Source organism: Pogona vitticeps, chromosome 2, assembly GCF_051106095.1.
Source record: "Pogona vitticeps strain Pit_001003342236 chromosome 2, PviZW2.1, whole genome shotgun sequence".
Taxonomy (NCBI): Eukaryota; Metazoa; Chordata; class Lepidosauria; order Squamata; family Agamidae; genus Pogona; species Pogona vitticeps.
This window is the reverse complement of record NC_135784.1, coordinates 75,100,439-75,125,051: the sequence shown is the minus strand read 5'-3', so window position 1 is coordinate 75,125,051 and position 24,613 is coordinate 75,100,439. Positions and strand designations below refer to the sequence as shown.

Genomic DNA, 24,613 nt, shown 5'->3' with positions numbered 1-24,613 from the left:
GAGTCTGTTTGCGATTGGCCAGTGTGTAGAAGTACTGGCTAACAACACAAGAAGTTACCATCTTGACAGAGGATTCTGGCTGGTTCACAGTAGCTGAAACCACATTTTAAAGGCTTGTTTAATGGGAACCTGGACATAGAACTTCAAAAGCATGTGAGCTAGTCAGGCAGTCCGGGTAGGTGGGGCTCGTCAGTCATGGAAGGCAGCCCATCTGGGAGAAGGAAAACTCTGATTTCAAACCTCCATTGCCTTGTGGCTATATCCATTCATGGAAAAGGCTTCAGGAGTTAACCTAGAGGCAAAATCCGGAGCTGGAGTCCCGAAGGCAGTTCTTGTCGTTCTGCCAACTCCTGCGACGTTGCTGGAACCAGTTGTATTGGCTCTTGCCTTTCCATTGGACCATTTCAGCAACGTGGAGAGGGGGGAATCTGCTGCTTGGGTAACAGCCTATCCTCCATATTACTTTACCCAGGCTTCATGCTCTGGAGGGGACACTCCTCAATTCAGAGCATGTTACCATAGTCTTTCGAGACTGAAGGATGCCTATGAGTCAGGCAAATACAGTGTTGTTACTAATAATGCCTTTACAATATCTTCATATTTGACTAGCACAATGACAACAAAGACCAGAAGAGCCTCCTCATTAGTGAAACTTAATGTTCTACCCTCTAAGCTCATGGAGGGAAGATTTCAACATACAGTGGTGCCTCGTATAACGAGTGCCCCGTTTAACGATGAATTCGCATAGCGATGGCATTTTTGCCATCGCTTTTGCGATTGCATACCGATGTTGCCTATGGGGAAAAAATCGCTTTGCGATGTTTTCCCCGTAGGCACCATTTTCCCCCAGCTGAGCGGTGGGAGCCTCCGAAGGAGTGCTCCTGCAGCTCAGCTGGGGGAAAATGCCTGCGGTGGCCTTGGAAGGACCCTTCCGAAGGGTCCTTCTGATGCCACCACCTGGGATTCCTCTTCCCCGCAGCCGGCTTCCCCGGCCATGGTCGGACTCTCAGGAGTCCGACCATGCCTGGGGTAGCCTGCCGCGGGTTGGATCCAAGCCGCGGGGGGAGGGTGGGGGGACTCTTCGGCAGCTGCCGCAGCTCGGATCCGAGCCGTGGCGGCTGCCGAAGAGTCAGCCATGCCTCCCACCCCCCCCGCGGCTTGGATCCGAGCCGCGGGGGGAGGGTGGTGGGATTCGGATGCCTTTCAGGCATCCCGGGCTTGGATCCCACCCGCCGCCGGTTACCCAAGCATGGGTAACCGGCGGCGGGTGGGATCCAAGCCCGGGATGCCTGAAAGGCATCTGGATCACCCCTCCCTCCCACCCTCCCCTCGCGGCTTGGATCCAACCCGCAGCGGCAACTCCCGGCCATGTCCGATCTCCACCCCCACCATTGGGAGCAGCGGGAGAAGCCGCCCGGTGTGTGTGTGTGGGGAGATCGGATCAGCTTCTGCCTTTCTTCGGAGCAGCCCGGCTGCTCCCAAAGGGCTGCCCCGACTGTGCTGTCAGCAGTGGAGGAGGTGCCCGGTGGAGGAGAAAGGCCAGATCGGCTCCTGCCTTCTCCTCCACCGGGCACCTCCTCTGCTGCTGCAAGCACAGTCGGGGCAGCCCTTTGGGAGGAGCCGGGCTGCTCCGAAGAAAGGCAGAAGCTGATCTGATCTCCCCTCCCAACCATCGGGAGCAGCGGGAGAAGCCGCCCGGTGTGTGGGGGGGGAGATCGGATCGGATTCTGCCTTTCTTCTCCACAGCCCGAAGCAAAAGAACATGTTGAACTCCCCCTCCCTAGTGCTCCATTCACTTCAGCAAATCAGGATGGCTCTGCTGCCCCCTTCCCACTGCCCCTGTTGCTTAGCTTACCTGCTCCTGCTGCCGTGCCACCACCACCATGCCATACTATGAGGCAGTGACTGCACTCCTTGCAAGGAAGCTGGCCACTGCCTCTGAGCATGTACCTGCCTCCCAGCTAATCAAGGCGATCAGCTGAGGGTTGGGCACATGCTCAGAGGCAGGGGCCTGGCTGCCCTGCAAGGAGTCCAGTCACTGCCTCAGAGCATGGCACCTGAGGAGGAGGAGGAGGAGGCGGCACCACAGGAGCCCCCACCAACCAGGCATGAACAGAAAACGAAATCACAAACTAGCTTGGTTTTCTGGTTAGTTCATGGTGGGTTGTGATTCACGGCTAACCACAAAACATGAGCTGTCACAAGCCATTGTCTTTCAGGTTCATGCCCACCTCTAGTCATATACATCAAGGAAAATATTGATTTCTATTTCAGTACTTCAGATTCACAAATCATCAAAAAAAATCTCTTAGGTCCTACTTTCACTTCAGAGGAATTATACCAGTCCCTTTCTCATATTAAGGTAACAAATTTCAGGGCATGGGCAGTTAATAGTTTTATTTACTCAAGGAATTCTCCCTGATTGTTTTTCTAAGTTTTTCCCATGGGGGAACTCATTTAAAAGTCTGGTTGAATTGAGTTCAATATGCTGTACCTGTCATTTCCCTAATTCTTGGCGGATTACTCAATGGCTGATGTTTGAAGGGAGTTCAAGGACAGATGGGGGCTGTTAATTAATTCAAGCATGATGAGGATACTGTGGATAAGTCTAAAAGTACTTTTGGGAGACCTCTTAGATTTGACACTACAGTACTTTGCCAGCAATGCCCTTCTGCACTCTACAAATAGGACAATTTCTACACAAGAGAATTAATGGAGATAAATCTGACATCAGGAACTTTTAAAGGAGAGATCTGTGCAATGTTACAGAGTTACTGTTTTTTTCAAATATGACACTATGTTTAAAGTAGAAGGGTCATTGTCTATTTATGGCAAGCTAAATAACGTGGCTTCAAACAAGAGAGTGTTGGTTTTATTTTAAATATATATTTGTCATTTCTGAAATTTAGTAAACCCCAAAAATGACAAAACTGAGCCAAACAAGCAAAATAATTAGAGGAGTTCACCCCTTTGGCATAAAGAACTTGGGGGAAAATGTACACTTTCCTTTTTTGGTAACCAAGCTATGTTTGAGTGTCATATTTCAAGACTTTTTACCCTTTAATGACTAAAAAGACAAGCAGAAATGCATGCTCTCCTGTTCCAGATCCTTTTATGCCTGATTCCTTTCTTTAACAAGACAAAGGTTGTTAAATCCTGAACAAGTCCTGCTGCATAGAAAGACAACCAGAATAGATAGTGCTACCAGACAAACACGATCTTTGAGTAAGAAAGTGACAACTTTGGGGGTGCTTTTTCTGAAAGCTTAGCTAGGTATGTAAGCTCTACCTTAATAAATCTGCATTGAAATAAAGATGGGGGAATGTTTATAGCAAAATAAAAATTAAATTATCTGCAAATGATTCCTAGGTTCTATGAAAATAGTCCTGTTTTCTTTACTTATGTAAGCATATTGTGTGCAGCTTCCAGCTGCGCCTTGTCAGCCTAAGGACCTAAAGTATTGTGCTGCTTTCCATTTTCTCAACGTGAAGTTTGTACTATTCTCAACAGCTTTATTAGCAGAATCTCTACACACAGGACAGAACAGAGCTTTGTCCCCAGGAAAGGAATTATTTCAGACCCTAAGGAGCCATCTAATATGTTTCAACGTAATTCTACTGCTGCTTTCTTTATTTTAAAGACAGCAGCATAGATTTCTTTCTTTTGCAGCTGGAGATTAAATAAACCAAGCAGAATCAACTCATAGATTAGATTCCAGGTAATATATATATTTACATTTTAAATTATTGCTTAAAGTCTAGTAGTTGAATTATTGTGTTTATCAGTTGCAAAAACTGCAGTTGTGCTGGTAAGTTTATAACATTATTTTTTATATATCTTAGAGAATAAATTGAAAATGTACAGTATTTGCATAAAGTATAGTGCATTCAGTATTATTAATTTTAATTATTATGAATAGTACCATTAACACTTTAAAAAGGTTATAAGCATTGCTAATTTTTATTCAGAATAAGTATCCAGTTGACGTTGTTTTAACAATCAATATGCAGTTTAATCCACTTCTGTGAAATTATGAAATAAACTAAAATAAACAGAGTATACTGTTAAAAATCAAATCTCATTCATTAGTAGATTCTGTACAGGATTTTTGTTTTTAAAGCAGTCCATCTGGAAATGTTGATTTAATGGAATAATTTATGTAAACAACAGGACTTGTGATGAAGGATAAACCGAATATATTTAACCATTGTCACTATCCTTTTGGCAAAAGAGAATGATAAAGAACTCACAATGCAATATTATATACCTGCAAAAGTATCATGTTTCCTGAAATACTGCATACATACTGGTATGAGCAACATATGTGTGCACTGTGGGCCAGGGCAGATGTTACTTCCTTAATGAGATTACGCTTAACATGTGGTCAGCCACAACTGCTCACCCCACCCCATCCCTTTCCTGAACAGAAAATAAAGTTTGATTAAGCAGATAATTATATTTATCTCTATTAATCAAATGTAATTAAGCATACAACATCATAATAATGACTACTGGCACAATGGCTAAACTGTGCCTTGTGGTGCAGTGGTTAAACTGCAATACCTAAGTCAAAGCCTCTGCTCATGACCCCAGATTCAACCCCAATGGGCTCAAGTAGCCAGCTCAAGGTTGACTCGGCCAATCTAAGGTTGGTAAATTGAGTACCCAGTTCACTGGGGGGGGGGGATGGGTAGCCTAATTCAATTGTCTATCACCCAGAGAGTTCTTTAAGTGCTATGAGGCAGCATATAAGCAACCCCTATATTTCATGTGAGTACAATGTATTGGGTTCAAAGAAAAAAAAAGTTAAATATTTGTCAAGAAATGCAGAAGCCTGGTCAGCTCCCTCTTTTACTTTGACCAGGTACTGATAATAACCATGTTCCATAGAAAAATATCCATATATCTGGACATGTCCAGTAAGGTAGCACTTTGTGTGCCTTTTGTGTTAAAGTTGTAAAAAAAAACAACTTTCCATTACCCCTGCCCCTGCAAAAAAAGTACCCAACTCCATCCGTTACGTTTGAATATGACATCAGAGTGTTGCCATGGGAGTACCACGCTTGACTAAAATGAAAGGAAGAAAAATTAAAATGTAAAGTGGGGTAAGGTGCAAGACTATCACAAAAGTTATAACCTCTTTCTGTTTTCAGATATTTTAAACAAGTACTATATTTTCTGTTGTAATCTTTCAACTCAATTTCTAAGATGATCAAGAGAACAACTAACAATTAAAATTATATAAAAACAACACAGAAAGCTGCGTGGTCCTCAAATCAATTTTGACTTATGGCAACTCTTTTCAAAGTTTTATAGGTAAAGAAAACTCAGGAGTGGCTTACTATTCCCTTCTTCTGGGGGCACCCTGGGTCTGTGCTGCTCGCCCAAGGCCACACAGGCTGGCTTTTCTCCCAGGAGGCACAAGGAGGAATCAAACTCCCAACCTTTGGCTCTATAACCAGATACCTAAATCACTGAGCTATCCAGCCACGTCCTTTACACAATAGAAGTACTGTATAGAAGGGGTGATATCTTTTTTAGAAGACTAAAAATGAAACATTCAGTGTTAGCCTTTGTGAATAAATTAACTGCCTCAGGCATGCATCAATATCTTGTGGAAAGTAAAGAAAAATATATAAATAAGTTACCATGCCAATTGGATTATATTTATTTCAGAATAATTTATATACATTATATTATCTAAGGCAAATATGAACAACTGGAGAGACGATAAATACTTTCACTTGCTGCTGAAAAGAAGTCAAACCTCCTGAGACAATAATCTATAATTCCAAGGACCACCCAAAAGACTTTGTTCCTTATGGAGGAGAATGAGACATTCATTGGAACTTGTATCAGGCCATTTGCTTTTCTTAAATGTGACATTTTACATAATCCTGTAGGCCAAATAGTATTTTAAGATGAATGATTAATATATGTTTATAGTCTATTTTTATATCACTGTGATGTTTGTGCTGCTATTATTTAATGCTGCTATTTTTATCTTATTTTGTTGTGAACTGCCCAGAGTGGTCTAAGCAGCCAGATGGGCGGTATACAAATTAAATAAATAAATAAATAGTTGTTGCGGGTTTTTCGGCTCTTTGGCCGTGTTCTGAAGGTTGTTCTTCCTAACGTTTCGCCAGTTTCTGTGGCTGGCATATTCAGAGGACAGTACTCCTCTATAAACAAACAAACAAACAAACAAACAAACACTCTCATCCAGTTACACTGACGTAACAGCATAACTTTTGGAAGTGAATTCCCTTAAGAAATCACAACAGACACTGTCTGTTGCATACCAAGTTGTGTAACTGAGCCTGCAACTGAAAATTTCTATGGTGGCGTCTTACCTTGGGCCAATTTGCCTCTAAAGGTTATGCTATTTGCACAGCTACAGAGGAGGATATTAGCCTATATTTTACATTTTCTGAAAGGGCATTAACCTTTAACCCCTCCCCAACTTTTTCCATGTTCTGTCATAGGATACAGCATTACAAGGATAAAATGCAAAAAAAGATGCTATTCTATTATCTGCTGATTTATTCACTGTGTATTGCTCTTGCTCAAAATGAACACAATGGAAGGCCTATGGCAAAGAGGAGAATGCGCTATAGAGGATTAAGAAGGGGCTCCACAGGATACCGTAGACTAAACAAGCAGCCCCAAATCAAACCCTCAGTCCGTACAACCCCAATACCAAGCATTCCATTTATTAATATTGATGGTGATATTACTGGAATAGTTGACTCTTTTATTGGTCTGGATGGACAAGAGTCAAGTTACAATATTTTACCAGGTAAGCCAAGGAAATTTACTTTTTATTTTCCTAGCTGTCCATCTGTTTTTCATTTAACTCTGTGTACCATATATGGTTTTTGTCCATTATACAGAAGCGTTACAAGCCTGGCAATCAATGCTTTTTGGCTCCATAGGAATGTATCTTAGAGTGGTTTATTTATTAAGCTATTTTTAATGAGTTCAGAGTAATCTTTTGAATATTGTATGTCCCATACAATGGGGACAATGCAGAAGAATACTTTTTTCAGGAGAAATGATTACTTCAGGCAAAATAAGGGGGTGTGAACCAAGACACAACAATGAAGTATTGTAGATAAGTAGCTGTACCATTAAGGTTGTAGTATTTCCAGTAAGGATGTAAGAAGTTGTAAGTGAAGTTAGGTGAAAGCAGGAACATTTTCCAAGTACCGTATTTTTCTGTGTAAAAGATGATACTTTTGTCTAAAATCTTTATAGTACTAAAAACTGAGGGCCGTCTTATACACAGAAGTAAGCTGAGGAGAGAAAAAAACAAGTGGAGGGAAAAGGGATCAAAGTGATCCTGCAGTGCTTTGATTCCTGCTTTCCCCTCCACTTGCTAAGCCCTGTTTACATTTCTTAATTTTGGGTTAGAGTAGGGGGGAGGCATCTTATACACTGAAAACTATGGTAACTTGACATCCTACTGACATTCTTGTATTAGACACCTTCTTCTCAGATCTGATGATACTGAACATACAATGGTGCCTCGCATTACAACATTAATTCGTTCCAGCGAAATTACTGTAGAACGAAAACGTCATAATGCGAAAATTGAAACGCACTGAAACCCCTTCAATGGGTTCCAATGGACTGGAAACTCACCGTCCAGCGAAGATCCTCCATAGGGTGGCCATTTTCGGTGCCTGTGCAGCGAGTAATCCGTGCCAGAAAACAGGAGGGAGCCATTTTATTTACCTGACGGCCACTTTGAAACCGCCAATCAGCTGTCCAAAAATCGTCGTTTTGCGAAAAATTGGTTCCTGAAGCAGGGAACCGATCATTGCAAAGCGAAAACCCCCTATTCAGACCATCGTTGATTACAAATCATGCTTAGAGCAGAATGATGCTTGCTTACCATTAGCCATGATTAACATTGATGTTGTCATAGCCCTTGATCATATTTATAGATGACAAAGGGAATCCAGACATGAGAGGAGGAAACATCTGCTCCTACAGCTTACTCTGAATCTCACAACCATGATTATGGATCAGGTACCAGCTATTCAACAAGAGATAAACTGAGCTGATTTTTTTTTTATTCTGATGGGTAGCTTTACAAGAAATATCATATGAAGATGCTGATTTCATGTTACAGGAAGGCATCCAATAACATAAGACATCTTGAGCCTGTGGGTACCAAGAGGAGGTCTTGCTAAACAGCCCAGCACTGATGTACAGAATGGTAGGCAGTAATTTCTGAAAGACAATTCAAATAGAAAGGAACAAACCAGACAAACCTTTAAATATTTTCTAGTATTTCTATATGAACAGGAAGTTTGGGATCTTCTAGGATTGTTGGATGGAGATTAAAATAATTTACTTGGATTGGGAACAAGATTGAGCATATAGGCAGAGCCTATTGCTATAATTCTCTGTAGCTCATTTGGTGCTACCACATTTTAAATTTTGTCTTAAATGGAATATCTGGCTGTGCACTTACAGATATGTAGAACAGAACTATAATACTGTAGCAGGAAGCAATTGCCACTTTCATTTACATATTATATTTTAATATGTCACAACATCACATCTTTCTATGCATATCCACAAGATCTTAAAATATATCTTAAAATCCAATCTATGGTGTTCCCATTTTTAATACCACTAGCATTCAACATTTTTAACGCCAATAATTAGGAGTCTAAAAAGCAAAGCATGCTGCTTATATACCGTCCCACAGCACTTAAAGTACTCTCTGGGCGATTTACAAGTTAATTATGCAGGCTACATATTGCCCCTCCCACCCGTGAGCTAGGTACTCATTTTACCGACCTCAGAAGGATAGAAGGCTGAGTCAACCTTGAGCCGACTACCTGGGATTGAACCTCGGGTCATGAGCATAGTTTTGGCTGCTGTACAGAAGGTTAACCACTGAGCCACAAGGCTCCTAAGATAAAAACATATTAAGACAAACTAAGACTGAAATTCTGTAGATGTTCACCAAGTAAAACTCTCTTCACTGCCTACTTAGAAAGAGGAATTGTTAACTTCTGAGTTTATATCATGCCTCCTTCTGTTTTTCTGATCTTAAGCTACCTCAGACTAAATCCAGAGTACATTCTGAAAAATATTTCTCTTAATTTAAAATGTGAGTAAAAGGCTGAAGTTTCAATAAATTCCACCCATTAAACAAAAATTTGGAACAGAAGGATATAGACTTAGAGAAACCAGAAAATATTTGCTATCCAAAAATGAAAACCTTTTCCAGAAATACTGTTTTCCGTTTAATTATGCACTGAGAACTTGCTTAGACTGGGGAATATTAATTGGTCCAAGGTTAGCCAATGAACCTTATGGCTGAGTATTTGGCCATGGGCTTCCTAAGCTTCAGCAGCCTTGGGTCCTTTTAAGGAGAAAAGGAGGGTAAAAATAAAATAAAATAAATAAATTCTGAGATTGAAACCACTACACTATACTAGTTTTTGCATGCTGGATAGTGTTGCATAGCATCCCTGTTACATGTGGTGCATGTGGTCTTGACACTGAAATGGGAAGCCTTCACTGACTTGTGTGTACGAACTTCCACAGAAACTTGTGTCTTGTTGCTAAAATCACAGAACGGCCATAGTAAACTGTCATTTTATTTTACACATTAAAAAAATTCTTTTGCTTTGTTTTCTGTTCATTAGGAAAGGAAGGACGCTGTTTTGCAAATGGAATGATTATGTATGACAAGGCTGTGTGGTCTCCTAAGCCTTGTATGACATGCCTCTGCTCAAAAGGAAGGGTGTTATGTGATGAAACCTCATGCCCTCCTCTAATGTGTCACAGACCCAAGATACCTGAAGGAGAGTGTTGCCCAGTTTGTACAGATATTGGTACAGTATATCACTTTCTCACACATTTGTAACTTAGTATGTACACAAAACACATTTCAATGTAGACAGTGTGACACATGCAAATCATAAAAGCAGCAGAACCTTTAGTATGAACTTAAGCATTTTCATACTTAAGCAAAGGTTACAGTGAACCCTAAGCACATGGGTCATTGTACCCATAGGTGCTCTCACTACTTATGCTTAACACTGTCTGAGCTACTATTGTCATGGGGCTGTTGCAACTACTCTTCATACTGTCCGTGTGAATGCTACAAGGTACATTTTCTTCCAGTTATCAACTCATCTCTTAATACATTAGCATTTGGATGCACATTTTATTCCCACTGGCATGTGCCAGAGTCTTGATATGAACAGACAGATATACCGTATTTTTTGCTCCATAAGACGCACCTTTCCATAAGACGCACCAATTTTTTAGGAGAAGAAAACAGGAAAATACAATCTGTTTTCTTCGCTCCATAAGACGCACAGACTTTCCACCCCCCTGTTTTGTGGGGAAAAAGTGCATCTTATGGTGCAAAAAATACGGTAAATAAAGCCTCAGTATGAATGAACCTGGCTAAGCCTAAAACCTAGCAACAGTCTTGACTGGTTTTAAAGGTGAGGTATTTGTATTATATACTGGTGTACTGGTATGAACAATATTCATATTTCTCCTGATAAAATGTAGGCTAGCCTTAAAATCTGTCAACAACAAACAGCCTTGTATTATAAACCTATTGTAATGCCTCCCTGGTGTCCCATTTTGTAAAACGTGTTGTGAGCTTTCCAAGTGTTTTCTGGAAAAGGAAAGGTTAAGCAAATTCTTCAAGCAAATGAGACATGATTACTTGATTTAAAGTTTATTAAACAAAACTTTTCAATACCCAAACCAGCCCATAAGTATTTCAGCTGAAATATTTGATCAGGAGGAAAACATATTTAATATGGCTTAAATATTACATCCAACCAACTGCAGATCTTTTTGTGGGCATTTTAATTGTTTTTATTTTTAATTATTATAATAAGTATTTATAAATAATTATTATAAATAATTATAATAATTATTTATAAATACTTATTTATATTATTTTTATTATTAGAATCTGTGTCTTTACATTATTACATTATTCAACAATATATAATGTCCTTATTTAATGTATTTAAATGTACAAAAATTGTTGATGGTGTAATTTTCATACAGAAAATGAACTATGCATAATAAAGGGCAAAATCCTTTTGAGTCAGTTATGCTTTACTGGCAGGGAGAGAATTCTGCTGATTAAAGAGTTCCTACTTCTACTCCACCACTTATCCAACTTGCATGCAGTTAGTCTCATTGCATACAAGCTGTAGGAGCCCTGAAACAGAAGGAACAACTCTTTAATTATTGACCATCTCCCCTTACTTATCACTTATGCAACAGAATTTTGACAACTGTGTGATAATCCACTCATTTGTTTTCAAAAGAATGTAACTCATTGCCACTGAGGTCAGTGAGGCACCTCTGAAAAGTTTGAAAAATAACATGAAAAAAGATAACATTATACACTGTACATAAGTGCAAAGCAATCAAGTTCTGTGTACAAATTACATGATGAAATCCTGAATAAGGCCTTTCCCCTTAGTTGTTGTCTAAAACTCAACAGAATAGAGGCCAAAGGTAATTCTTTGAGGAAAGAATTCCACTTAATGCAGCTGCTGAGAAAGGTCTCCCCTCCCCACAAATTACCACACCATAGGCAGCCAGTACAGTGTACTGGGAATTGATATGACACTGTCCCACTTAGTTGCCCTATGCAACAATCTGGTGGCTGCACTCTGCATCACCTGCCACTTCAAGAATATCTACAAAGGCAGTACACATACAGTGTATTGTAGTAATGTAATGATCAGATATGAGGAATAATATGCACGCTGCATTTGAAAATGTTGGTGCATATCATGTCCTAATTTGCAATTAATAAAAGAAACATCATTACAAAGCAACTGGCACATGACTTTATTTATTCCCAATAGTTTTTACTCCAGATTTAACATAAGAGCACTGAAATTCTTAGCCATCAGATGCAGTCAATTTTTGCAATCAAAAGCCATGCATTTTAACTAGATCTCTTAAAACTTTTGTTTTGAACCTTAGTATAACTATGTTACAGAAAGTAACTACTACACCTATGAAAACAAGGGGCTTGAAGAAACAAACATGAGCTGATCTAGTAAAATCAACACTAATAGAAATTTTATAAATATATATATATTTAAAAACATACAGAGACAAACTGTTTATCGCTAACTACTGAAAAGATAAATCACTCTGAATACCTTTTAACCTTTGCACTTCTATATTTAATATTCATCACTCTTACAAGTTCTTTTCTCTCATACATGAATAACTACTATATTTCAGCGGATATATTAATGCTTAATACTAAAAACTGTATTATTACTTCTCTTTATATTGCCATCAACTGTGTCTTCATGCGCATCACCCTGATGTCCTTACATTCCAGTACTAAATAGCATTTCACTAGATGACAAATCTCAATTTTCTGGTGATTCTCCAGCACCCAGCAACCCTACAGATTTGTTGCTACATGATATACAGACACAAGTTAAAAGGGGTCAAAAGAAAGAAAAACTACTTGAAAAGAAAGGAGATAATACAATAAACAAGAACAGGAAGAAGAAAAAAATAAAAAGCCACAAACAACGGAGAAAACAAGGACACACAAACAACCAGACAGAAGAAGAGAAGAAAATGAAAGCAGAGGAAGAGAAAAGGAGAGCATATGAAGAAGAAGAAATAAGAATTGAAAAAGAACTCAAGAAAGAGGAAGAAAAGGAAGAGCAAGAGAATGAAAACAATGAAGAAAGTGAGGAAGAGGAAGAAGATATTTTGCGCGGTGATGTATTCAGAATGCCCCCACGTTTCCCGATTCCTGAACCTTCTGCTGAAATTCCTCCATTGCCAACTGGGTGCTCCATCTTGGACAACACAGTAAGCTGCATTAATGCCAAGCTGACACAAATACCTCCAATAATGGATAAAGAACTTACAAGCATAGAGCTTGTAGGTAAGGAAAAAGTCTGCCTACAATTTAAAATATTTCTTAGTTGCCCTTCCCCTGATGGATTCTACAGGGTAGTCATTAATAATATTAATTGTGCCGAAATAAATGCATTATGATATTAATTAGGAGTGTTTAGAACAAATAAGAAGCAGGTATAATACCCAAGAAAGGTCTCTGTAGAAAAACGTGACAAGTTGATTTCCTATCAATTTAACCAATGTTCAAAAGCTCCCTGTGTTAATGTTACTCTTACTATGGCAGACCTTGTTCTTTTGGTGAAGATTAATGGTGGGATGGAAACAATGTGGTATAATTTGATCTGCTATTTCAAATCCTTCCACACTGAAAAAGTGGCATGGAGAATAAGCTTTGTCCCTCTGTAGAAGAAGAATTAGATAAAATGTTCAGTAACGTCTCCTTGCGGTACTGAAAGATTGTGCAGTAAAACTGTAGACAAGATTTAAACTAATCAGGAAGACTTAATAAGTAGAGGTAAAATTTTCAAAATTCCTGTAGCTAATATATATTTTTCTTTTCTTAGAGAATGCTATAACTTCCATTCCGGATGGAGCTTTTAATGGAATTCCTAATTTGGAAAGGATTGATCTTCGTAAAAATAATATCACCTTATCTGGCATAGGGCTGCATGCATTTAAGGTAAGAAAATCTTGGTTTTAACTTGCAATAACATGGCACTGTATCCAGTGTAGTAATGTTTTGTAATAGAACTTAATTCATATTGCACAGTTTAATATTATTTTAAATTGTTGTTCTGTACCATCAAGTCAGAACTGACTTGTAGTGAGCCTAATAGGGATTTCAAGATAAGTGAGATATTTGAGGAATGTTTTTATCAGTTCCACATTCCCTGTGAGTCTCCATGGCTGAGCAGGGATTCGAAACCAGGCCTCCTGAGTCCTAGTCTGTCACTGTATCCACTATACCACACTGGGTATTATAAACTACTGCCTTTACATGATATTTTGCCCTGTTCCTAATCAATCCCATTTCATACATGTCATAGAAAACAGAGAGGAAAAAAAGAAATGCACACAACTTCTCTGCTGAAATACAGCGGGAGGGATCAGTTCCACAAGCTGGATACCTGAAAACTGTGGATATAACAACCATATAAATACAACATACAAGACAGAGGGACAAAGGCAACAACAGGGCACACCTGTATGTTGTATATTGGGCTGCAGTAGACTATGGTCAAGTGAAACCATGGATATTGGTCCCATGGATATGAGGGTCCTACTGTAAATGAATCCTTAAGGAACTTAACAATGACCAAAGATTAAACCAGTGCTGGGACAGCTTCCTGTCCATCCTGGGACTGTCTGGCTGCCAGTGTTGTTCTTGTCAGGGGAGTGGAGACAGCACTCAAACGATTCCATTTTTGCTGCACATCAACCTTGCTGCTCTCAGCACTGGTAGAAAGCTGCTAGCCCAGTGGCTGGCCTGGCAGTGGCGTCATGCCCTGCTTTAAAGCAAAGAATCGCCTTGACCTGTAAATCAAGTGGTTTTATACTTGTTTTCAGATGGCCAGGGTTACTGCAGGTATCTAAAATGTGTAGTTCTTGCCAATATAGCTGCAGCACTAATCACTATCCATACTTTCTATACTAAAGACAATTTAGGCAATATAGGCTACATTTGTAAAGCAGTCAATGGTAACACACAGCAAGTGGTGCTAGAATACATAAACATTAAGTTAAATAGCGCCCCTAACTACAAAAAGGTCAAAAAGGAGGAACCTGGGAACTACAAGCCAGTCAGCCTGACAGATTATAAAGCGTATGTAAACACCTAAAAAACAAAGCAGTAATAACTAGAAGTCAACAGGGAGCTGTCACGGACAAATCCTGCCGGACATCTGATCTTATTTTTTGATTGGGTAACGTCCTTGATAGAATAGAGGGAATGCTGTAGACATAGTCCAAGTCCATATCTTGACTTCACCATTTGGCAAAATGTCCCATGATGTTCTGATTAGCAAGCTAACTAGGAGTGGGCTGAACTGAACAGATATCAGGTAGATACACAGTTGGCTACAGAATCTTAGTCAGAGGGTGATGATTAATGTCTCCTTCTCAAACTGGGAGGAGGTTACAAGTGGGGTACCCCAGGGATCAGTCCTGGGCGCAGGGCTATTCAATATTTTTATTAATGACCTGGATCAGGGGATACAGGGAATGCTAATCAGATTTATGGATGACACAAAATTGGGTGCAACAGCTAATAACCTGGAAGACAAACGAAATTCAAAATGATCTAGATAGGCTTAATCACTGGACTGAAAACAACAGAACGAAATTCAACAGGAATAAGTACAAAGTACTGCACCTAGGAAAAAGAAACTAAACACACAGTTAAAAGATGGGGAATACCTGGCTCAGCAATACTGTCAGAAAGATCTTGGAATCGTCGTAGGTCACTAACTGTATATGAGCCAAAAGTATGATGTGGCTACAAAAATAAGGCAAATGACATTTTAGGATGCATTAATAGAAATAAAGTCTCCAAATCCTGTGAGGCTCTAGTTCCCCTCTATTCAGCACTGGTTAGGCCTCATCTTGAGTTCTGTGTCCAGTTCTAGATACCATACTTCAAGAATGATGCTGAGAAATTGGAACAGGTTCAGAAGAGGGCAGCAAAGATAATCAGGATGCTGGAAACCAAGCCCTCTGAGGAAAGACTGAAATAATTGGTCATGTCTAGCCTTGAGAAAAGAAGGCGGAGGGGAGATGTAACAGCACTTTTCAAATCCTTGAAAGGCTGTCAGACAGAGGAGGGACCGGGTATGTTCTCTATCATCCCAAAGTGCAGGAAAATGGGCTCAAGTTACAGGAAGCCAGATGTTGGTTGAATATCAGGAAAAACGTCCTAACTGTTAGAGCAGTACGGCAATGGGAACCAATTACCTCGAGAGGTGGTGAGTGCTTCAACACTGGAGGCACTCGATAAATGTTCGATGGCCTTATAAGCTCTTACGACTTCATGATTCTATGATTGTGACACCTTAAATACAAAGTTTAATAAGTTAATCTGAAATTTCCTGGACAAGTCTTCTTCTTCAGACTTCCTATTTTGTTTTTAAATGTTCTATATCTGAATGATTCAGAACTTGAAGAATCTGCAGCGTTTATATCTGGATGGAAATGAACTAGTTCATATTCCTACTGGTTTGCCACCAACTTTAGAGGAACTTAAAATAAATGAAAACCAACTACATGCAATTGATGAAGACAGCTTTCAAGGTATTTTATAAATATAAATTCAAATAAATGAATTGCATCTTTAAAATTCATAGCAAGAAAAAGAAAAGAGAATTCTGAAGGGTGGCGGGAAGCAACTTTTTTGTTATTTAGAAAGGAACATATTATTTGTTTCATTAAGATACCGCAGATATGTCTGTCTTTTTAACCTTAGAGATGTCTTTTAATTCATAAAACCATTCTATATCACAGAGCATGCTGAATTTGCTGCCAGCATCCATGGGAATGTGTTAATAGAATCAGTGGACATAGATCCTATGAAGGCCCACTTTAAATGTGTGAAACAAACCTCTTGCACTACAGTGTTCTAGATCTAATTGTCCACAAATTGTATTTTTTTTTTTTTTGTATTTTAACAGTATAATTTACAGTGGCATTCCACATTTTACACACTTTTCAAGAGGACAAGCATTGTTTTATGATTAATGTAAAGACAAGTGAAGATGTAGATGCAATCTGGCCTGGGCCACAGTAAGAGGACACGTATTAGCCTACATGCTAATACAGATTCTTGTGGTAAGGGACTGTAGGACTCTTGGTCCAAACCCCTTAAAATCCTCCCCCCTGGTTTGCAATCCTTTTTTTATTTTTAGACTAAACTCCAATTGCTTATCCCATCAAAGTAAGCGAATTTCCACAATGGCAAATTCTCTCTTTCCAACAGCAATGGAAAAACACAGCAATGTTCCCAAGCCTCAGACCAAAAGCCACACAGGCCAGTGCTTGTTTACCAAAGCGCTGGGAAGTGTCTTACTCCACATTGACCCCTGAAGCCTTAGAGCTCTTCTTCTGAGGATGTCTGATTCTGTGTGAACAGCACAGTTTGAGCTAGTTTAACATAATGCTATGACACCACATTTAGCCTTTCTAAATGATGTTCTGTGAACTCTGAAAGAAAAGGATAGTCCTGGAAACTGCCAGAAATATTGTTCCCCTTTAGAACAAAATGCACACACCCTCCATGCACCATTTCAAACACAAATAATAGTAGATAACAATCACCCAAAATCCATAACATTTAAGATCAAAGTGTGGCTTTTCCAGTTTTTCACACTTCTTTGCAAGAACCTAGTACAATATTTGCATGTGTATCCAATGGTGGAAAGTCGCAAAAAGTTCGTCGCTATGCAGTTTCGTCGCTAAACGGAGCGCCCGTTAAGCGAGGCACCACTGTAATGGTAGCTTGTTCTGTGAGGCAAACACTCCACAGAGGCTATCAGTGCAGAAAATTAGTTTCTTAAGTCTAGTAGAAACTCAAAACATAGGTCCTTCTTCTCATTCATGATTCCTGAACCCCATATATCTGTGTTGTGCAAAAGTGTCATATAATGTTGCTATGTAAAACCAACTGTGTTACAACTGGAACTGTGATCAAAATGTTCATACAAATGGAGTTTCACTAAAACCAAGTCCTGGGGCACAAAGTTTATTACTCAATGTGGACACTATATAAAATATTTAAAAATATTTACTGCATCTATTGCCTTCCATTTACTGGTCTTCCCAGTGGATTCCATATCTACTTATCTTCAGCTGTGCTGCAGCATCAATTGTTCCAAGACAATTCACTGGAATTTTATTAGGTAAAGGTTCCCCTTGACATTTAGTCCAGTCATGTCCGACTCTAGGGGGTGGTGCTCATCCCCGTTTCCAAGCCATAAAGCCAGCGTTTGTCCATAGACAGTTTCCGTGGTCACGTGGCCAGCACAACTAGACACAGAATGCCGTTACCTTCTCACCGTGGTGGTACCTATTTATCTACTCGCATTTTTACATGCTTTCGAACTGCTAGGTTGGCAGGAGCTGGGACAAGCAATGGAAGCTCACTCAGTCGCATTGATTCAATTTTACGGCTGCTGGTCTTCAGACCTTGCAGCACAGAGGCTTCTGCGGTTTAACCCGCAGTGCCATGACATCCCTTGGAGTTTTATTAGTTTACTTTATTTTAATTTATTGGCAGAAACCCTCCTGCATAGCTTCATTATGTGAGTTCTTGTAATGGTTCTTTTATTTTTCTAAAGGTTTTAAAAAGTTGGTGACGTTAGAACTTGAAGGCAACAAACTCAGTGAAGCAAATGTCAGCCCTTTAGCTTTCCAACCTTTGAAGAGCTTGTCATATTTACGGCTTGGGCGAAATAAATTTAGAATTATTCCACAGGGTCTTCCCCATTCAATTGAGGTAAGACTTCTTTTTAGGATGCTCACTTTTATTTTTCATAATACTTAAGCCACAAGAGACATACATTTATTAGCAATGATTTCAAGACCACGGGAATCAATTCCGGCATATTGCTCCAATTAAATGCATATCAGCCCAGTATAAAGACGCACGCCTTGAAGTGGTGCACAGATAGCATATACACTTCTCAAGTTTCATTATTTCCACAGATAGTGATCATCCCAAACTGCTGTTGTGAGCATGCTGGAGTATATACTGTAACACACACACTTAGATATTTTACCTGGTGCTTTCTAAATTCTGAAATGAATGTGTTGCACACCTTATTCAAACTGAAGAATGAGCTTATTCATAAGAGCCACTTCTAATGCCATTTTGAGGAAGGCAATGAATATCTATTACTTAAATCAGTAATTAGGTTGCTTTTGTAGCAGTTGGAATGGAAATCGTTGTTCACTGCAAAGATTCTGGGAGGCCCTTACTGAAAACGCACTGGGGTAGAAAAACTTGGGTAACTAAATCTTGCCTAGTTATGCTGGTATAACACAAACAGCATAACTTTTGCGGCAAATAGCATTAAGAAATCGTTATAGACATTATCAGTTGCACACTGAGTTGTGTGAATCAGTGTGCAACTGATAATGTCTATGACAATTTTTAAGTTGGAAAATTGCTTTCAAAATATATGCCATTTATGTAGTTAAAGCAAAAAGATTTTAGCCAGAAATTCCTTTGTAAATACCAAGTTCATATTTGTTATATATATGAATTTATTTCTTTTCCCTATAGCTGCAATAAATTGTTATTAAAAGTTCTGTCTTAGAATTTAATTCTAGTCACATGAGAACTTTTCTTAAATATGAAGTATATTTCATACTCATGCTTTGATGCAAGCAATATGATTTATGAACCTGGTTTATTTCTTTATTTCTTTGGCTCAATGTTTTAGTAAAACATTAAATTTAAAAAAGAGCACCATGTCATAGTTAACTGTTCTCAGGAACATAACTCAAGTTTAGAATTGGCAGAATATATAAGGAGGAAAATGTGTTCCTTTTGTTTTTATTTGGATGTCACATGTTTTAAGCAACGTTGTCCTGAAACAGAAAAGAATGCACAGCAATTTTAAATCACTGATTGTACATTTTAAGAAATTGTTTTTAACCTATCAGTAGTATGCTGCTCACTTATGTCCTTTTCCTACTATGTGTTTATACAGGAATTATACCTTGATAATAATGAAATAGAAGAAATTACAGAAATATGCTTTAACCATACAAAAAATATAAACACAATTGTCCTAAGACACAACAAATTAGAAGAAAGCAGAATAGCTCCTTTGGCATGGATCAATCAGGAGTAAGTGAAAACTTTTTATTTTCATTGTTTTCCTGTTCAACCGATTTACCTGAGTTAACTTGGGAGGTGGTGAGTGCTCCAACACTGGAGGCACTCAAGAAAAACTTAGATAATCACTGGGCAGATATGCTTTGAGCAGGGGTTGGAATTGATGGCCTTGTAGGCCCCTTCCACCTTCACTTTTCTATGATTCTATGATTTAACTATAGGATCCAAGCGCAGTGGAAGACAAAAAAGAATGTTTTATGCTATGAGTCCTTTCTCCTGTAGTTCAGCTGAAATGCATGCAGGACTTTCTCTTCACTGATGATAATGCTGTTCTTGCCCATTCTGCTGAAGAGCTCCAAAAACTTATGAACTGTTTTAGCAAGGCCTGCCAAGACTTTGGATTATCAATGAGCCTGAAGAAAACACAAATCATGGGCCAGGGCATGGACTCACCTCCCTCTATTATCATCTCTACACAAGAATAGGAGGTTGCTTATGACTTTGTGTACCTTGGTTCAATGATCTCTGACACTCTGTCTCTATATGTCAAGCTGGATAAACACATTGGCAAAGCAGCTACCATGTTCTTTAGACTCACAAAGAGAGTATGGCTTAACAAGAAGCTGACGGCATATACCAAGATCCAGGTCTGTAGAGCCTGTGTCCTGAGCACACTCCTGTACTGCACTGAATCCTGGACCCTTTGTGCACGGCAGGAGAGGAAGCTGAACACGTTCCGTATGCGTTGCCTCTGACGCATTTTTGGTATCACTTGGCAGGACAAAGTTCCAAATAGAGTAGTCCTAGAACAAGCTGGAATTTTTAGCATGTATACATTACTGAAACAGTGACATCTACGTTGGCTTGGGCATGTCGTGAGTATGTGTGCAGGGAAATCGCCCCAGAGGGTGACCACAGCTGTGATACAAGGATATCTGCAAGCGGGATCTGAAGGCCTTAGGAATGGACCTCAACAGATGGGAAACCTTGTCATGTTCCTAGGAGATTCAGCAGGTGAAAGTCCAATAAGACAGTCCAAGGTCAGAAGTCCAGAAGATACAAAACAGATGCCAAATTGTCAAAGCCAAAGACAAACTGTAGTCAGAAGTCAGAGTCCGAAAGACAAGGGTCAAGAGAGCAAGGTTCAAGATAAGCAGGAACGTGGGTGTGAGCCAGAGAATTGACTTGTTGCCTCCAGAAGCTTCCAAGCCTCTGAGTACAAATTATATAGCAGCAACAATCACCTAATTTCTAGGAACATTCCATCCTGTTAAAACTCTTTTAATTGAAATAAAATCAACTGTGGGTCCTGATGGCAATTTTTAGAGTATCTATTTTAATTGTATTTTAATTGTTTTGTATTTTTATTGTATTTTTATTATATTTTAATTGTTGTAAGTCGCCCAGAGACCTATAGGTAGAGCGGGCAGCATATAATTTAAACAAACAAACAGACAGACAGACAGACAGATAAACAAACTCTGGGCTGGTCGACCTGATGTTCCTGTGAGAAGCATTCATGTGAGCCTCAACCCTCCGTATTGTGAGTCTCTGTCAAAGCTTATCGCTCACTCTGGCTAGTGGGGGAGCAGAATCTGGCGGTGATTCAGCTTTCTGTGATACTAATTGCTCAGCATTTTCCTCAGCTGTAATTAACCCTTCTGATCCCAGGCCTTCTTCGGCTGAACTCATGACAAACCTTGATATCTGAGCGTTCAGCCTGGAGGCGGGCGGTACAGCATGGCCTCTCCCATTTTGAAGAGAAACTTGTCCAGCAGGCTGAGGCAAAGAGGCAGTCCCAAAACCAGCAAAACCAGGGAGCTGGGCAGGGGACAGATTGCATTTGTCTTCAGTGTGGAAGGGATTGTCACTCTCGAGTTGGCCTTCTCAGCCACACTAGATGCTGTTCCAAGGCCTCTATTCAGACCACGTTACCATAGTCTCTCGAGACTGAAGGATGCCTACACACCATCTATTAGTAATCTTGTTTTCTTATTCAAAGAGGTCTTTTTAACACTTTAGATTCTGATGGGTCAGTACTCCAAATTACAAAAAAAATAACAACTAGTAATCACAGTTGCTAATACAGTCACTGAGAGAGGAAAAAGTTATTCTAAAGCGAATCAGTAAATAAATCATACTGCAATTTGCTAGATGGGTGGTATATAAATTGAATAAACAAATAAATTGAATTCATACAAGTTTTGAATGAGTGAAGATGGGAAAAATAAGATGTTTGGGTCTGTGAATACGCTCATGAATTTTATTTTCGGTATACAGTCCAGAAGAATCTATCAGTGTCTGGAAAATGATCATTATGTTAAAAAAAGTGTGGGGAACAGCTGTGGGAAAAGAGTAGGCAGTAGGAAAAAAACTGTCTTTTATGTGAGCTTGTTTTGGGGAAAGTTAAATGGTTGTTAATGGCAAATGGCTTGCTGACACTTCTCTGCCTACAGCCTTATCCTTGTATTAATTAATTCATAGCAGGAACTCTCTGTTACAGGACCACATATATTGGTGGTAAAAAAAAAATACCATCACGCAACTTGATGAATTCAACATTCTTCCTTAGAGCTCTGAAGAGTTACTACTAGTTCTTTAAGACTGGCCATGTGCCAAGACATGCCCCCTCTCTCTTCCTGATAGGGAAAAAATAGCATGACTATATTTTGCAGTTTACATACCAGGGGTCACCAAAACGTCCAGTTCTGCCTTTAAGCCATGCTTCATGCATAATGGGAGGCTAAAGCACCTTCTTGCATAACATCACAATTTTGCATCTGAATGCATCAGAAGAACAAAGAAGAAGCGGAAGCCTTTCCTCTGTCCTGTGAAGTTAAGGCTAGAAGGCCTTAAGAGATCCAGATGGACCTGCTGTTAGTTCCAGCTTTTCCCTCCAGAAAATGACAGTGCATGTCACCCATGCCTGCCAGCTATATAAAAGCAAGGGAAAGAGGGGAGTGAGATGGAACTTCAGTGAAAAAGAGGATGCACAAATATCTTTGCTGATCATTTGTAATGCTAATTAAATACAAACACTCCTTTCTATAAAAGGCACCACAGTGTGTCCTGAGTGGTTGCTGTTATTTTGTTAGATAACTGTGTGCTTCAATCTTCCTTGATGGCTTTTTTAGAATGACTGTTAGTTTGTATCAACATAACATCAGTCTGGCTTGTGCTCTTACTTCTGTATTTCTTTTTCTCTCTCTTTATTTTAGGAACTTGGAATCTATTGACCTTTCTTATAATAAGTTATATCATGTTCCATCCTATCTGCCAAAGTCATTAGTGCATCTTGTACTTATAGGGAACCAAATTGACAGAATTCCAGGATTTGTTTTTGGACACATGAGACCAGGACTGCAGTATCTTTACCTTTCATTCAACAAACTTGATGATGATGGAATTGACCCTGTGTCATTCTATGGGGCATACCAGTCTCTTAGAGAAGTATTCTTAGATCACAACCAGTTGAAATCTGTGCCACTTGGAATTGCAGAAATGAGGTCATTAAATTTTCTAAGGCTCAACAACAATAAAATAAGGTAATTAAGCTACTTACAAATTGAAAATGCAGTAACTCATAAAGCACAATAGGATTTTTCTAATATAATATTTCATTGATGTATATCAAAGTTTATCGAATTTCTGTATGGCTTTTACAGAACAGTCCCTCCAGAGCGAATATGTAGAATAAGGGCGGCTAATGAGGAGGAGGAAGAGGAAGAAGACGACGACCATGAGGAATATAATGATTATGAAGATTCACAGTTAGAACACCTTCATCTGGAATACAATCATATAAATACAAGGGAACTTTCTCCATATGCTTTTTCATGTGTCAGATCATATTCTAGTGTGATTTTGAAACCTCAGAAGATCAAGTAAATGGACTGGCTTCCATCAAAAAATATGTAAATAAAATACTTAGAATATTTGTTCTTCATTAGTAATTAAACCAAATAAAAATTATAAAAGATATCTGAGCCACTATTATTGCTCAGTTTCACTTGTAGCCTAATTCTCTTTCCAAGTAAGATAAATGTCACATATTAAGATCCATTTAAATTTCAGTGTTGTAGGGTGCACAATAAATCATGTTTTTATTGAACTTCTGATTAATTTTAAATAGCTTCCTTGATCAAGACATTTAAAGTGATGAACTATAGTACTACAGACACTTCTAAAACTGTATAAGAACTTGGATTTCCAAATAAGCAGAAAATACTGTAAGTTTTACATGGAATTTAATATTGTACCAAATAATACTGTACCATATATATGTATTTCTTCTATGTGGTTTCTCTCTATGTACACACATGTACACATTCCTGTTGTTAATTAAAACAAATGAAGGTTACTAATTGGAATTGCATTTTTAAAAAGATTGGTTCATTTTAATATTGCAAATTACAAATTCAAACATCAATTTTTTTTGTTTTTTGGAAGAAGCATTTGTTTTGGTTTCAATTTAGGTACCTGTTTAAAATGTTTGTAGTAAGCAAACATTTGAAGCTTAAAGCCACGTAGTGTATGTTCTCTTACTGTCACATTACTTTCATTTTATCTTTTGTATGGTTAACATGTATTTGCACATTTAATTTTAAAAAAACAGATAATAAAATAAAGCAATAAGATATGGACACCTCTGTTAAGAAATGTGCTCTATCGAGTAGTGATTATGCGGTATAACTCCAAAAATGTGTTGCTTACAAAAGCAGCCATGTCTGATGATATAGCATATATGTGAAAGCAGGTTTTTAAGAATACAGTGGACCCTTGACTTACAGACTTTTTGAGTTACAGACTTCTCTGGCCGCAAAATTTAGGTTTGACTTGCAGCCTGAGAATTGACTTACAGACCAGAAAAAAACC

At 38.9% G+C, this 24,613-nt stretch overlaps 2 protein-coding genes across 8 annotated transcripts in view; one reads left to right on the top strand and one right to left on the bottom strand.

Moving 5' to 3' along the window:
- CENPP (centromere protein P) overlaps positions 1 to 24,613 on the bottom strand; it is a 225,166-nt gene that overhangs the window by 57,097 nt on the left and 143,456 nt on the right. The gene's annotated exons all lie outside the window — the stretch shown is intronic.
- ECM2 (extracellular matrix protein 2) lies at positions 3,083 to 24,381 on the top strand. Of its 6 annotated transcripts, XM_078385444.1 has the most exons (11): positions 3,083 to 3,273; positions 3,670 to 3,718; positions 6,486 to 6,799; positions 9,672 to 9,860; positions 12,371 to 12,934; positions 13,473 to 13,588; positions 16,059 to 16,194; positions 18,234 to 18,391; positions 19,611 to 19,750; positions 22,957 to 23,283; positions 23,404 to 24,381. In XM_078385444.1, exons 3-11 carry the CDS (start codon positions 6,508 to 6,510, stop codon positions 23,624 to 23,626), a joined length of 2,145 nt encoding a protein of 714 aa, XP_078241570.1. In that variant the 5' UTR covers positions 3,083 to 3,273; positions 3,670 to 3,718; positions 6,486 to 6,507; the 3' UTR covers positions 23,627 to 24,381. The 6 variants fall into 6 exon arrangements, with proteins under 6 accessions (XP_078241570.1, XP_020662275.2, XP_020662277.2 ...); XM_020806616.3 differs by lacking the exon at positions 3,670 to 3,718 and having other exon boundaries at positions 3,115 to 3,273; XM_020806618.3 differs by lacking the exon at positions 3,083 to 3,273 and having other exon boundaries at positions 3,470 to 3,718; positions 12,425 to 12,934.